Source organism: Engystomops pustulosus, chromosome 2 (genome assembly GCF_040894005.1).
Source record: "Engystomops pustulosus chromosome 2, aEngPut4.maternal, whole genome shotgun sequence".
NCBI classification, from domain to species: Eukaryota; Metazoa; Chordata; class Amphibia; order Anura; family Leptodactylidae; genus Engystomops; species Engystomops pustulosus.
In genome coordinates this window covers 17,601,704-17,616,926 of record NC_092412.1, presented here as the reverse complement: position 1 = coordinate 17,616,926, position 15,223 = coordinate 17,601,704, and the positions used below count along the sequence as shown (strand labels likewise).

Sequence of the window (15,223 nt, the reverse complement as noted above, 5' to 3'; positions counted from 1 at the left end):
ATCCTATCCTGTGTGATACTGCCTGCTGAACTGTGTATCCAATCCTATCCTGTGTGATACTGTCTGCTGAGCTGTGTATCTACTCCTATCCTGTGTGATACTGTCTGCTGAGCTGTGTATCTACTCCTATCCTGTGTGATACGGTCTTCTGAGCTGTGTATCTAATCCTATCCTGTGTGATACTGTCTGCTGAGCTGTGTATCTAATCCTATCCTGTGTGATACTGTCTGCTGAGCTGTGTATCTAATCCTATCCTGTGTGATACTGTCTGCTGCACTAAGTATCTAATCCTCTCCTGTGTGATACTGTCTGCTGAGCTGTGTATCTAATCCTATCCTGTGTGATACTGTCTGCTGCACTATGTATCTAATCCTCTCCTGTGTGATACTGTCTGCTGAGCTGTGTATCTAATCCTATCCTGTGTGATACTGTCTGCTGCACTATGTATCTAATCCTCTCCTGTGTGATACTGTCTGCTGAGCTGTGTATCTAATCCTATCCTGTGTGATACTGTCTGCTGAGCTGTGTATCTAATCCCATTCTGTGTGATACTGTCTGCTGAGCTGTGTATCTAATCCTATCCTGTGTGATACTGTCTGCTGAGCTGTGTATCTAATCCTATCCTGTGTGATACTGTCTGCTGAGCTGTGTATCTAATCCCATTCTGTGTGATACTGTCTGCTGAGCTGTGGATCTAATCCTATCCTGTGTGATACTGTCTGCTGAGCTGTGTATCTAATCCTATCCTGTGTGATACTGTCTGCTGCACTATGTATCTAATCCTATCCTGTGTGATACTGTCTGCTGAGCTGTGTATCTAATCCTATCCTGTGTGATACTGTCTGCTGCACTATGTTTCTAATCCTATCCTGTGTGATACTGACTGCTGCACTATGTATCTAATCCTATCCTGTGTGATACTGTCTGCTGACCTGTGTATCTAATCCTATCCTGTGTGATACTGTCTGCTGCACTATGTATCTAATCCTATCCTGTGTGATACTGTCTGCTGAGCTGTGTATCTAATCCTATCCTGTGTGATACTGACTGCTGCACTATGTATCTAATCCTGTCCTGTGTGAAACAGGTTTACTGTCAATTTTTTTTAAATGCAGGAAAAACACTGCATCTCCATAAGCCGGACAGATGGGAACCTGTAGCTCTTTAAGCAAAGAGCAACCGCTAAACTCTTAACTTGTAGCTCCATAAGCAGGCAACACCCACTGGGCTCTGAACTTGCAGATCCATCAGTAGAAATCAAGCAATAACATTAAGGAGACAAAACTTCTGCACATACATTTACAGTAGCTTAAAATATATATATTTTTTTAATTCAATAAACTCCTACATTATCTACATTTAGCAGCATTATATACACAAAAACATCTGACAATCCAATTCACCCCGCCCCCTTCCCCATAGTCACACACCTGCCACCCAGGCCCCTCCCCCCAACGATAGGATATAAAGGAAACTTCCATTGTGTCATGCTCCGCCTACCATGCACCTGCACTCTGTATGCCTATTGCTTGTGGTATCTGATATACACATTACAGGGCCTGGAGGGGCGGAGCATGACAAAGTGGACCCTTTAAGGGGGTCTCTATATATAATTGTGCAGCTGAAGCTTCACTCTCTAACCCTCTAGCAACACTTCCTGGTAGAAGGTGCAGGAACAGGAAGTGTTATCATAGGGGCACAGCATTTCTTATTATATCACATGATTCCAGATTATCCAATTATTAGTTCATGAAGTCATGACCAGGAATCTCCTGCAGTTGTTGGGGACCACATTCAGCTTAGTCCTGACCCCCTTTTTTTGTAAAATGGTATGGCCCTGTGAGGTAAAACCACAGATCTAGTCAGGAATGCACCAAATGTGTAAGGACTACAACCCCCAGCAAGCCCTCGTATCTATACCTTAATGATATCATATGAGCTGCCTCTAGTGGTGGTGATAAGGAATTGCGGGGAGGGGTAATGCTCAGGCTGGAGTTGTCCATGCATGTAGTAGTAGTCTGTAGTGACTGTAAAGCAGAATATCATGCAGGGCATGCTGGGAGCACGAATATTAACCCTTAAAGACAAGGCCATTTTCGTTTTTTGCGTTTCCATTTTTCACTCCCCGTCCATAACTTATTTACTTTTCAGTTCACGGAGCTGTGTGAGGGCTTGTTTTCTGTGTAACAAACTGTACTTTCTGGTGACAGTGTTTTATATTTCATGCCATGTACTGGGAAGCTGGAAAAAAAATTCCAAATGCAATAAAAATTGTAGAAAATAAATACATTTGCGCCATTTTCTTGTAGACGCGGTTTTTACGCCTTGCCATGTGCGCTCCAAATAACAAGTCTACTATATTGCTTGGGTCGGTACGATCGCTGGGATACCAGAGTTATACAGGTTTTATTAAGTTTTAATAATTTCAAAAAAATTAAAACCTTTTGCGCCCAAAATTTTTTTCTACATTTTGTCCTATTCTGACGCTAATAACTTTTTCATCCTTCCGCAGACAGACCCCAATAAGGTGTCACTTTTTGCGGGACATGATGCCCTTTATATTGCTACCATTTTGGGTACTGCCTGACCTTTTGATCACTTTTTATGACATTTTTTGATTTAGCTAAATGTCGAAAAAGCGGAGTTTCGGACGTTTGGCCGCTATTTTCCGTTACAGGGTCGACCGCCAGGAAATAACCGTTTTTATATGTTGATAGACGGGGTCATGTTTAGTATTTTGTTTATTATTATATTAGTTTTAGGGAAAGGGGGCGCTATTTTTGAATTTTTTTTGTTCATAACTTTGTGAATAAAGTTAGTAGCAGCAGGACTGTGAAATACGTATTTATTTTTTTTTTTTTTAATAATTATTTTCTTTAAGAGGGAAAAAGATAAAGAAGGAATAATGGGGGACATTAATCAGTTTCAGGTTCGTCTATTTTTTGCTCCTGGTTTGTTCCTTTTCTTGTCTTGTAATTTAAGTTTGTTGTTGTTTTGCCTTATTAAACCCTTAAGGACGCAGACTTTTTTTTTCGCTAATTTTTTGCTCCCCGCATTCAAATATCTATAACTTCTTCATTTTTCCGTGTACTGAGCTGTGTGAGGGCTTACAAATTTTACTTCTCAGTGATGTTATTTATTATTCCATGTACTGGAAAGCTGGAAAAAAACTTCCAAATGTGGTGAAATTGGATAAAAAACTGCAATTGCGTCACTTTCTTGTGGGCTCAGTTTTTACGACTTTCACCGTGCGCTTCAAATGGTACGTCTGCTTCATTATTTGGTGCGATCACAGTGATACCAAATGTATATACCGTATATACTCGAGTATAAGCAGAATTTTTCAGCAAAAAACTCTGCTTATACTCGAGTCAAGAAAAAATAAAAAAAAAGTAAAAATTCACTTTTCCCACTAACCCCAATCCCACTATTTCCACTTTATGCGGTTCACCACCGGCAATAACCAGTTTTATAATTCGATAGATCGGACATTTTGGGACGCGGCGATATCTAACATGTTAGTGGTTTTGATATAAAACGAAATAAACAGTAAAAATCACAAAGGCCGGTGGCACACGTGGCGTTTTGAACCCGTTTCTAGGCCGTTTTTGGGCTGTCCGTTAAAAAACGTGTGCATTTTTAAAAAACGTATCTGGTTTTAACCGTTTTTGTCCGTTATCCAATTATCCTCATTAAGATAATTGGAAAAAAACTGTCGAAAGCGCATCAGTTTTTGAGCCGTTTTTATTAAGATAATTGGTAAAAACCGGTCAAAAACGGATGTGTTTTCAAAAAACGCTTACTTTTAAAAAAAAAAAAAATCATTTTTTAAGGGACTGCTTAAAAAAGGCCCAAAAATGGGTTCAAAACGTTACTTGTGCTGCCGGTCTAAGTGCCGGAGTTTTGCTTGCACCCAAAAAAGTCGCAAATTAAAGACAAATTTACTAACTACGCCAAAAAATTGCATTAAAAAAAAAAAGCCAAAAACAAGCGATCAATGTCTCCCAATATGTAAGTAAACGTACACCAACATAAGAGAAAGGAAAATAAAAGTATTATGGGTAAGATTCTGCGCCCAAACGAAAGCAAAATCGGCCGAAAGTCTATTTGTCATTTCCGACGAGCAATTCATTGAAAGCATTTACTTTTAGATCAATTGGGGGAGATTAATCATGTCACTTAGAGCAGGTTGCCCATGGCAACCAATCAGAGCTCAGCTTTCATTTTCCCACAGCTGTTTATAAAATGAAAGCTAAGCTCTGATTGGTTGCCATGGGCAACTAGAAGAGTTTTACCTTAGTGGATTGTACATGAGGTCCTAGAGGTAAATTAAAAATCAAAGGCGAAAGGGGGCGCCCTCGTCTTCCACTAAATTTCTCTGACCTCTGACCGATGGGTTTGTACACAGGGACATAGCGACATAAAGACTCTGGGAAAGCGAAAGTGATTTCTGGAGGAGGGGATGGAAGCCAAAATCTTTACATCGCTTTTCAGTTGTGAAATTGGACAAAAGTTTTCAACTAATAAAAACCATTTTCTCCAGATGTAGAAATTGTTATCATCTTCGCCCCAAACATTTCCTCCGGAGTCACATGACCCCACCTAAAGGTATTAAACTAATCAGTCACATATGGTGCAAGAAAATGCATTAATTCTGAGTAGTATTCATTAATAAGTGAGTATTAAATAGTAAATAATAAGTATTCATTAATAAGTGAGTATTAATTAGTAAATAATAAGTATTCATTAATAAGTGAGTATAAATAATAAGTATTCATTAATAAGTGAGTATTAAATAGTAAATAATAAGTATTCATTAATAAGTGAGTATTAATTAGTAAATAATAAGTATTCATTAATAAGTGAGTATTAATTAGTAATTAATAAGTATTCATTAATAAGTATTAAATAGTAAATAATAAGTATTCATTAATAAGTGAGTATTAATTAGTAAATAATAAGTATTCATTAATAAGTGAGTATTAATTAGTAAATAATAAGTATTCATTAATAAATTATCAGTAGTACTAAATCATAACTGAGTAGTAGTCATCAATAATTAGTAGTAATTATTAATAAATCACGAGAAGTATTAATTAATAAGCGAGTTGTATTCCTTAATACGTTCTGAGTAGCACTTATTATTAATAAGTACTAGTATTTATTCATCATTACATTCGGATTACTGTATTTTCCAGACTATAAGGCGCACAAAAAAATCCTTTGATTTTCTCAGAAATCGAAGGTGCTCCTTATAGTCCAGTGCGCCTTATTTATGAAACGCACTTACAGACAACAGCTGCCCTGAACTGTGCACAGGTCTGCCACCTGCTGGTCATTCATCCTTATAATCCAGCGCGCCTTATAATCCGAAAAATATTGTAGTATTAATTGATAACTGAGTAGTATTAGTCAATAAATAGTAGTAATTATTAATTAATCATGAGAAGTATCAATTAATAAATGAGTAGTCTTCATTATTAAATTCTGATAAGTATTAATTGATAACTGAGTAGTCTCCATTTATAAATTCTGAGGAGTAGTATAAATGAATAACTGAGTAGTATCCATTAATAAGTTCTGATTAGTATTCATTAATACATTCTGAGTAGTAGTATCAATTAATAAATGAGTAGTATTCATTAATAAATTGTTAGTATTCATTAGTAACTGCTTAGTAATTAAAACGTGAGTAGTATTAATTAATAAGTTCTAATTAGCATTCATTCATACAGTCTGAAGAGTAGTATTAATTAATAAGTGAGTAGTGTTCATTAATAAGTTCTGATTAGTATTTATTAATACATGCTGAGGAGTAGTATTAATTCATAAATGAGTATTTGTAACTGAGTAATTATTAATACATTCTGAGACGTATTTATTAATAAGCGAGTGGTATCCATTAATAAATTGTGAGTAGTATTAATTAATAACTGAGCAGTATTCATTAATAATTGAGTTGTATCCATTAATAAGTTCTGATTAGTATTAATTAAAAATTCTGAAGATTAGTATTAATTAATATGTCAGTAGTGTTCATTAACGCCTTAACGACCAGGAACTTTTTTGCGTTTCCATTTTTCACTCCCCACCTGCAAAAATCTTTTCTATTTTCCCATGTAGGGAGCCGTGTGAGGACTTGGTTTTTGTGTAACAGTTTGCACTTCAGAGTGACGGTATTTAATATTCCCTGCCGGGTACTGGGAAGCAGGAGAAAAAAAATTGTGAATTTGCGCCATTTTTTCGTGGCTTGGTTTTTACGCCTTTCACTCTGCTCCCCAAATGACAGGTCTGCTTCATTCTTTGGGTCAGTGGGTCGACACATATATAGTTTTATATATTGTTTTCATACATTTACAAAAATTAAAACCTGTATAAAAAAAAAAAAATTCTTCATTTCGCCATCTTCTGGCGCTAATAACTTTGTCACCCTTCGGTGCACGGAGCTGTGGGTGGTGTCATTTTTTGCAAGATGAGGTGACGTTTTCATTGATGCTATTTTGAGGACTGTACGAGCTTTCGATCACTTTTTATTACAATTTTATATGTTGCAAAATGGCAAAAAAAAAAGTGGCATTTTCAGCTTTGGGCGCCATTTTCCATTAGGGGTTTAAGCGCCGGGAATAACCGTTATTATATCTTGGTATATCGGACATTTTGGGACGCAGCCATACATAACACGTTTAGGATTTCCGCTGTTTATGATTAGAATTTAGTTTTTGATTAGTTTTTTTTTTTTTATTTATTTATTTTTCAGACCCCCTAGGGAACTTTAACCCTAGGTTGTCTGATTGATCCTACCATATACTGCGTTACTATAGCATGGCAGTGTATGGGGATTTTACACATTATCTATAACAATCAGCTAAAACAGGGTCTTTGTATGACAAGAGGCTATCGTGGTAACAATATGCAACTTTGTCGAGAGCGATTAAAGGGTTAACACCCGCGTTCGGTGCTGGCACCCACCTTGTATGGAGAGGGCTCAGCCCGTTATCCCTGTCCATACACCCATAACTGACATGTGACATATTAATACGTCACATGTCGGTAAGGGGTTAATTACTGAGTAGTATTTATTGATAATATATGGATTTATATTCCAGCTTTTTCAAGTGCACTGGGGGCGTGTCCTCACACTGCTGTGCTCTGCTCCACACGGTTCCCCCTCCTCTAGAAGTAACTGCTGTAGTATCCAATCAGAATAGGGGTACAGCTATTTTTTTGGAGCATAGGGAAGAGGCGCTGCAGCAGCTGCATGCACAGAGCACAGCAGTGTGAGTATAAGACAATCAGGTGTTAGAGGAATTGTCCAGCAGCTCTTGTACTGTGAACCTCCGGAAGTTGATCTTCTCACACGCGTCCTTTCCACATTCGTACAGACAGGCAAAGCTGTGGTCCTCCTGGCAGACAGCCAGGTCCGAGTACCCGCTGGGCCCCTCATTGATGACCCAGGGGGGGTGCCAGCTGGAGGGCAGGAGGGGAGACTTGTTCAGGTAGATCCCCAGGTCCACCCGTTCCCGGCTGCTGGTGGGGTGGGAGTAGAGGAGCCAGGACGAGGGCTGTGTGATGTCCGGCTGGTGGTCCTCCATGGGGTGGTATGTCACCACGCTTCCCTGGCATCCATGCGGAGGCTCACATAGGCTCTTATTGTAGTGGGCGTCCCCAAACTCCATGTCTAGGGGTCCGCTGGTGGCCTCCACCCGGTAATGCTGACTGGTTCTGGCGCTGCAGTAAAGCAGGTCACTACCGTTGCTGCAAAGGACGGGAGCCACCTGACACTCCACCGTGTCCCGGCTCCACAGCGTGCCGCCCCGGTGCCAGGTCTGGCCGCAGTTGTCGCTGTAGAAGATGAAGGAGTGGGGTTTGGTCTTGCAGGGCACAGGCAGCCCACACACCCGGGAGTGTATGTAATACATGTACGCCGGGACTACCAGCCTGCCCGAGGGTGAGGACACCCCGTGACCTGGACCCACCGCAAGCGTGGCGCACTTCTTCACCTCCGCGCCCAGCACCTCCTCCGTCACGTCTTTCGGGAGGCTCCAGGATTTCCCGTGGTCGTGGCTGGTGACGTAGCAGAGCCGGGCCGCGTTCCTGCCGCTCAGGATCTGCCACCACTCAGACCAGTTGGATTTGACACAAATGAAGAAGAGGAAGATGGTCTTGGTTTTGGGATCATACAGAGGGCAGGGGTTCATTGTCCGGTGACCCGGTAACTTGGCCTCCCTCACCTCCATCATGGACTCCCACTGCAAGGACAACGGAGAGATCTATAGTCAGACTTTTCTGTATGTATGTATATATGTATATTGTATGTGTGTATTTATGTTATATGTATGTATGTATATATGTTGTATGTGTGTATGTATGTATGTATATATGTTGTATGTGTGTTATATTTATGTATATATGTTGTATGTGTGTTATATGTATGTATATATGTATGTATGTATATATGTTGTATGTGTGTATGTATGTATATATGTTGTATGTGTGTTATATGTATGTATATATGTTGTATGTATATATGTTGTGTGTATGTATATATGTTGTGTGTATGTATATATGTTGTATGTGTGTATGTATATATGTTGTATGTATGTATATATGATGTATATTGTATGTATGTATGTATGTTATATGTGTGCATGTATGTTATATGTATCTATATATGTTGTATGTGTGTTGTATGTATATATGTTGTATCTATATATGATGTATATTGTATGTATTTATATATGTTGCATGTGTATGTATGTTATATGTATGTATATATATATATGTTGTATATATGATGTTGTATGTGTGTATGTATGTATGTGTGTATGTATGTATGTTATATGTGTGTATGTATGTATGTTATATGTGTGTATGTATGTATGTTATATGTGTGTATGTATGTATGTTATATGTGTGTATGTATGTATGTTATATGTATGTATGTATGTTATATGTATGTATGTATATATGTTGTATGTATGTATGATGTATATTGTATGTATGTATATATGTTGTATGTGTGTATGTATGTTATATGTATGTTATATGTGTGTATGTATGTATATATGATGTATATTCTATGTATGTATGTATATATGTTGTATGTGTGTTGTATGTATGATGTATATACACTCACTTCTTTCCCTACTACACCCTGACCCCTACTGTTTAACTACTGTCATAGCAGGTGGTGCACACCAGCGAGTGGGCACATAATACACTAACCTTATTCTAAAATGTGTATATTGTTATTAGCAGCAGGACTGTGAGCTATGGATTAATACTCTAATATTGTGGCGTGTCCTCACACTGCTGTGCCCTGTGCTCCCTGCAGCCAGTGTTGTATTTTCCCTGTAATCAGACCTCTGTGTGTGTGTTAAGCAGAACTGTGAAATAGGGATTTATCTAATAGTAACACCCCCTAATATGTAATATAGTCCCCCGATACATGGCACGGACCCCCTTACCTTCACCCCACCAGGCTCCAGGACCCCTCTCCTCATCACTAGGTACAAGGCGTCCTGGTCTTTCGGAGATGAACGCTTTTCAGCGAAGGCCAAAAAGACGGGAGGCTGCGGGATATGTAGCAGAGCCGGGATACGGTACGTGACACCAGAGGGGTCCTGCTGGAAGAGGGTCACAGCATCCGGAGAGGAGACCCCCGACATCTCTGCAAGTCACAGGACAACCGGCTTTAAGACTGTGTATCTAATCCTCTCCTGTGTAATACTGCCTGCTGAACTGTGTATCTAATCCTATCCTGTGTGATACTGTCTACTGAGCTGTGTATCTAATCCTCTCCTGTGTGATACTGTCTGCTGAACTGTGTATCTAATCCTCTCCTGTGTGATACTGTCTGCTGAACTGTGTATCTAATCCTATCCTGTGTGATACTGTCTGCTGAGCTGTGTATCTAATCCTATCCTGTGTGATACTGTGTGCTGAACTGTGTATCTAATCCTCTCCTGTGTGATACTGTCTGCTGAGCTGTGTATCTAATCATATACTGTGTGATACTGTCTGCTGAACTGTGTATCTAATCCTCTCCTGTGTGATACTGTCTGCTGAACTGTGTATCTAATCCTATCCTGTGTGATACTGTCTGCTGAGCTGTGTATCTAATCCTATCCTGTGTGATACTGTGTGCTGAGCTGTGTATCTAATCCTACCCTGTGTGATACTGTCTGCTGAGCTGTGTATCTAATCCTCTCCTGTGTGATACTGTCTGCTGAGCTGTGTATCTAATCATATACTGTGTCATACTGTCTGCTGAACTGTGTATCTAATCCTCTCCTGTGTGATACTGTCTGCTGAACTGTGTATCTAATCCTATCCTGTGTGATACTGTCTGCTGAGCTGTGTATCTAATCTTATCCTGTGTGATACTGTCTGCTGAGCTGTGTATCTAATCCTCTCCTGTGTGATACAGTCAGATGTGCTGTGTATCTAATCCTATCCTGTGTGATACTGCCTTCTGAGCTGTGTATCTAATCCTCTCCTGTGTGATACTGGCTGCTGAGCTGTGTATCTAATCCTATCCTGTGTGATACTGTCTGCTGAGCTGTGTATCTAATCCTATCCTGTGTGATACTGCCTGCTGAGCTGTGTATCTAATCCTATCCTGTGTGATACTGGCTGCTGAGCTGTGTATCTAATCCTATCATGTGTGATACTGTCTGCTGAGCTGTGTATCTAATCCTATCCTGTGTGATACTGGCTGCTGAGCTGTGTATCTAATCCCCTCCTGTGTGATACTGTCTGCTGAGCTGTGTATCTAATCCTCTCCTGTGTGATACTGTCTGCTGATCTGTGTATCTAATCCTATCCTGTGTGATACAGACTGCTGAGCTGTGTATCTAATCCTCTCCTGTGTGATACTGTCTGCTGAGCTGTGTATCTAATCCTATCCTGTGTGATACCATCTGCTGAGCTGTGTATCTAATCCTATCCTGTGTGATACAGTCTGCTGAGCTGTGTATCTAATCCTATCCTGTGTGATACAGTCTGCTGAGCTGTGTATCTAATCCTCTCCTGTGTGATACTGCCTGCTGAGCTGTGTATCTAATCCTATCCTGCGTGACACTGTCTGCTGAGCTGTGTATCTAATCCCATCCTGTGTGATACTGTCTGCTGATCTGTGTATCTAATCCCATTCTGTGTGATACTGTCTGCTGATCTGTGTATCTAATCCTATCCTGTGTGATACTGTCTGCTGAGCTGTGTATCTAATCCTATCCTGTGTGATACTGTCTGCTGTGCTGTGTATCTAATCCTCTCCTGTGTGATACTGTCTGCTGAGCTGTGTATCTAATCCTATCATGTGTGATACCATCTGCTGTGCTGTGTATCTAATCCTTTCCTGTGTGATACTGTCTGCTGATCTGTGTATCTAATCCTATCCTGTGTGATACAGACTGCTGAGCTGTGTATCTAATCCTCTCCTGTGTGATACTGTCTGCTGAGCTGTGTATCTAATCCTATCCTGTGTGATACCATCTGCTGAGCTGTGTATCTAATCCTATCCTGTGTGATACAGTCTGCTGAGCTGTGTATCTAATCCTATCCTGTGTGATACAGTCTGCTGAGCTGTGTATCTTATCCTCTCCTGTGTGATACTGCCTGCTGAGCTGTGTATCTAATCCCATCCTGTGTGATACTGTCTGCTGATCTGTGTATCTAATCCCATTCTGTGTGATACTGTCTGCTGATCTGTGTATCTAATCCTATCCTGTGTGATACTGTCTGCTGAGCTGTGTATCTAATCCTATCCTGTGTGATACTGTCTGCTGTGCTGTGTATCTAATCCTCTCCTGTGTGATACTGTCTGCTGTGCTGTGTATCTAATCCTCTCCTGTGTGATACTGTCTGCTGAGCTGTGTATCTAATCCTATCCTGTGTGATAGTGAGCTATGTATCTAATCTGTGTATATAGATCACAGGTCACAGGTTGAGGTGAGGACAGTATAACACTGAGCACAGGGCATTACACAGACGCCGCTGTATATACAGACCTGTACACATTGTGAGTGAAGCCTCAGCTCCAGCTTTCCTGTACAGTCAGTGTTAGAATCAAAACCCTGAACAGGATAATCTCGTTGATAAGAAATGTCCCCTCCAACATCGCTTACCGCCATTTTTGTGGAGATCATTTTACCTCGTTTGCCCACGTAAAGACGCAGGTAAAATGGCGCCCCCATAGCACTGCACATAGTCCAGATCAGCGCCGCCTCTAGTGACGAGGAGCTTCCGGCTGTGATATTTGATCTGTCAGGTGACCCGGATCTAGGGTTATATATAGGAGGATGCAGCTGTCACAAGGCGTCAGTGTATCCCTGCACGGGAACTGCAAGCTCCCTTATAGAAACGCATCCAGCTGATGCTGAGCCTCTACCGCAGGTGTGAACACTACATAATGTTATTATTACAGGCAACGGAGCGGTAATGTCTCTGCTTTACCTGGAGGTGACTATTGTGCATGTGTCAGTAAATATCATTTTGTTGCACTTTCCATAGGATACTTGTATTTTTAGGGATTGTTATACAGACTTAGTGTTATTTATGTTAATATCTGCATTTAGTCAGTATTTTAATCAGTATGGAAAACATTGGTTGATTTACTTAGATCTATCAGCACCATGTGAATCACTAGCTGTAGAAATGATATAATTGTATCTACCCTCGGCCACCACCAGGGGGAGCGCTGGGCTTTATCTCACCTGAGTGCAGAGCACCTGACACATGCGCCAGGGAAGACTCTCCCTACAACACAGGTGCTGGCGGAGAAGACTTGTAGTCTCCATTCTGGGTGAATGGTGCCACCTCTAACACCCCAAAACCTCCATCACCAGAACCTGATCACCAAGTACTGCAGAAACGTGTCCACATAACACGTCTCCCATTTACATCCATCTCCTCCTCCTCCTCCTCCACCAGACCCCTCTGTCCTCCTCCTCCTCCACCAGACCCCTCTGTCCTCCTCCTCCTCCACCAGACCCCTCTGTCCTCCTCCTCCTCCACCAGACCCCTCTGTCCTTCTCCTCCACCAGACCCCTCTGTCCTCCTCCACCAGACCCCTCTGTCCTCCTCCTCCTCTGTCCTCCTCCTCCTCCTCCAGACCCCTCTGTCCTTCTCCTCCACCAGACCCCTCTGTCCTCCTCCTCCTCCTCCAGACCCCTCTGTCCTTCTCCTCCACCAGACCCCTCTGTCCTCCTCATCCTCCTCCACCACCAGACCCCTCTGTCCTCCTCCACCAGACCCCTCTGTCCTCCTCCTCCTCCAGACCCCTCTGTCCTCCTCATCCTCCTCCACCACCAGACCCCTCTGTCCTCCTCCACCAGACCCCTCTGTCCTCCTCCACCAGACCCCTCTGTCCTCCTCCACCAGACCCCTCTGTCCTCCTCCACCAGACCCCTCTGTCCTCCTCCACCAGACCCCTCTGTCCTCCTCCACCAGACCCCTCTGTCCTCCTCCACCAGACCCCTCTGTCCTCCTCCTCCTCCAGACCCCTCTGTCCTCCTCATCCTCCTCCACCACCAGACCCCTCTGTCCTCCTCCACCAGACCCCTCTGTCCTCCTCCACCAGACCCCTCTGTCCTCCTCCTCCACCAGACCCCTCTGTCCTCCTCCTCCACCAGACCCCTCTGTCCTTCTCCTCCACCAGACCCCTCTGTCCTCCTCCTCCTCCACCAGACCCCTCTGTCCTTCTCCTCCACCAGACCCCTCTGTCCTCCACCAGACCCCTCTGTCCTCCTCATCCTCCTCCACCACCAGACCCCTCTGTCCTCCTCCACCAGACCTCTCTGTCCTCCTCCACCAGACCCCTCTGTCCTCCTCCTCCTCCTCCACCAGACCCCTCTGTCCTCCTCCTCCTCCTCCACCAGACCCCTCTGTCCTCCTCCTCCAGACCCCTCTGTCCTCCTCCTCCTCCTCCACCAGACCCCTCTGTCCTCCTCCTCCAGACCCCTCTGTCCTCCTCCTCCACCAGACCCCTCTGTCCTCCTCCACCACCAGACCCCTCTGTCCTCCTCCTCCACCAGACCCCTCTGTCCTCCTCCTCCACCAGACCCCTCTGTCCTCCTCCTCCACCAGACCCCTCTGTCCTCCTCCTCCACCAGACCCCTCTGTCCTCCTCCTCCTCCACCAGACCCCTCTGTCCTCCTCCTCCTCCACCAGACCCCTCTGTCCTCCTCCTCCTCCACCAGACCCCTCTGTCGTCCTCCTCCTCCACCAGACCCCTCTGTCCTCCTCCTCCACCAGACCCCTCTGTCCTCCTCCTCCTCCACCAGACCCCTCTGTCCTCCTCCACCAGACCCCTCTGTCCTCCTCCTCCACCAGACCCCTCTGTCCTCCTCCTCCACCAGACCCCTCTGTCCTCCTCCTCCACCAGACCCCTCTGTCCTCCTCCTCCTCCACCAGACCCCTCTGTCCTCCTCCTCCTCCACCAGACCCCTCTGTCCTCCTCCTCCTCCACCAGACCCCTCTGTCCTCCTCCACCAGACCCCTCTGTCCTCCTCCTCCACCAGACCCCTCTGTCCTCCTCCTCCTCCACCAGACCCCTCTGTCCTCCTCCTCCTCCACCAGACCCCTCTGTCCTCCTCCTCCTCCTCCACCAGACCCCTCTGTCCTCCTCCTCCTCCTCCACCAGACCCCTCTGTCCTCCTCCTCCTCCACCAGACCCCTCTGTCCTCCTCCTCCTCCACCAGACCCCTCTGTCCTCCTCCTCCACCAGACCCCTCTGTCCTCCTCCTCCTCCTCCACCAGACCCCTCTGTCCTCCTCCTCCTCCTCCACCAGACCCCTCTGTCCTCCTCCTCCACCAGACCCCTCTGTCCTCCTCATCCTCCTCCACCACCAGACCCCTCTGTCCTCCTCCACCAGACCCCTCTGTCCTTCTCCTCCACCAGACCCCTCTGTCCTCCTCATCCTCCTCCACCACCAGACCCCTCTGTCCTCCTCCACCAGACCCCTCTGTCCTCCTCATCCTCCTCCTCCACCAGACCCCTCTGTCCTCCTCCTCCACCAGACCCCTCTGTCCTCCTCCTCCACCAGACCCCTCTGTCCTCCTCCTCCACCAGACCCCTCTGTCCTCCTCCTCCACCAGACCCCTCTGTCCTCCTCCTCCTCCACCAGACCCCTCTGTCCTCCTCCTCCTCCACCAGACCCCTCTGTCCTCCACCAGACCCCTCTGTCCTCCTCCAGACCCCTCTGTCCTCCTCCAGACCCCT

General features: G+C 44.1%; 1 protein-coding gene across 1 annotated transcript; it reads right to left on the bottom strand.

Moving 5' to 3' along the window:
- Positions 1-5,728: 5,728 nt before the first annotated feature.
- On the bottom strand, positions 5,729-12,105 carry NEU3 (neuraminidase 3). The gene is made up of 3 exons (XM_072133821.1): positions 12,012-12,105; positions 9,468-9,670; positions 5,729-8,249 (listed from the first exon to the last, which is right to left on the bottom strand). The coding sequence occupies exons 1-3, from the start codon at positions 12,019-12,021 to the stop codon at positions 7,293-7,295; spliced, it is 1,170 nt and encodes a 389-aa protein (XP_071989922.1). The 5' UTR covers positions 12,022-12,105; the 3' UTR covers positions 5,729-7,292.
- Between the last annotated feature and the right edge of the window lie 3,118 nt (positions 12,106-15,223).

What these genes read in the sequence shown, in the direction of transcription:
- NEU3 (XM_072133821.1), bottom strand. An exon ending in TGGAGCCTGGTGGGGTGAAG is followed by an intron (nt 8,250 to 9,467) that starts GTAAGGGGGTCC and finishes TTGTCCTTGCAG; the next exon opens with TGGGAGTCCATGATGGAGGT.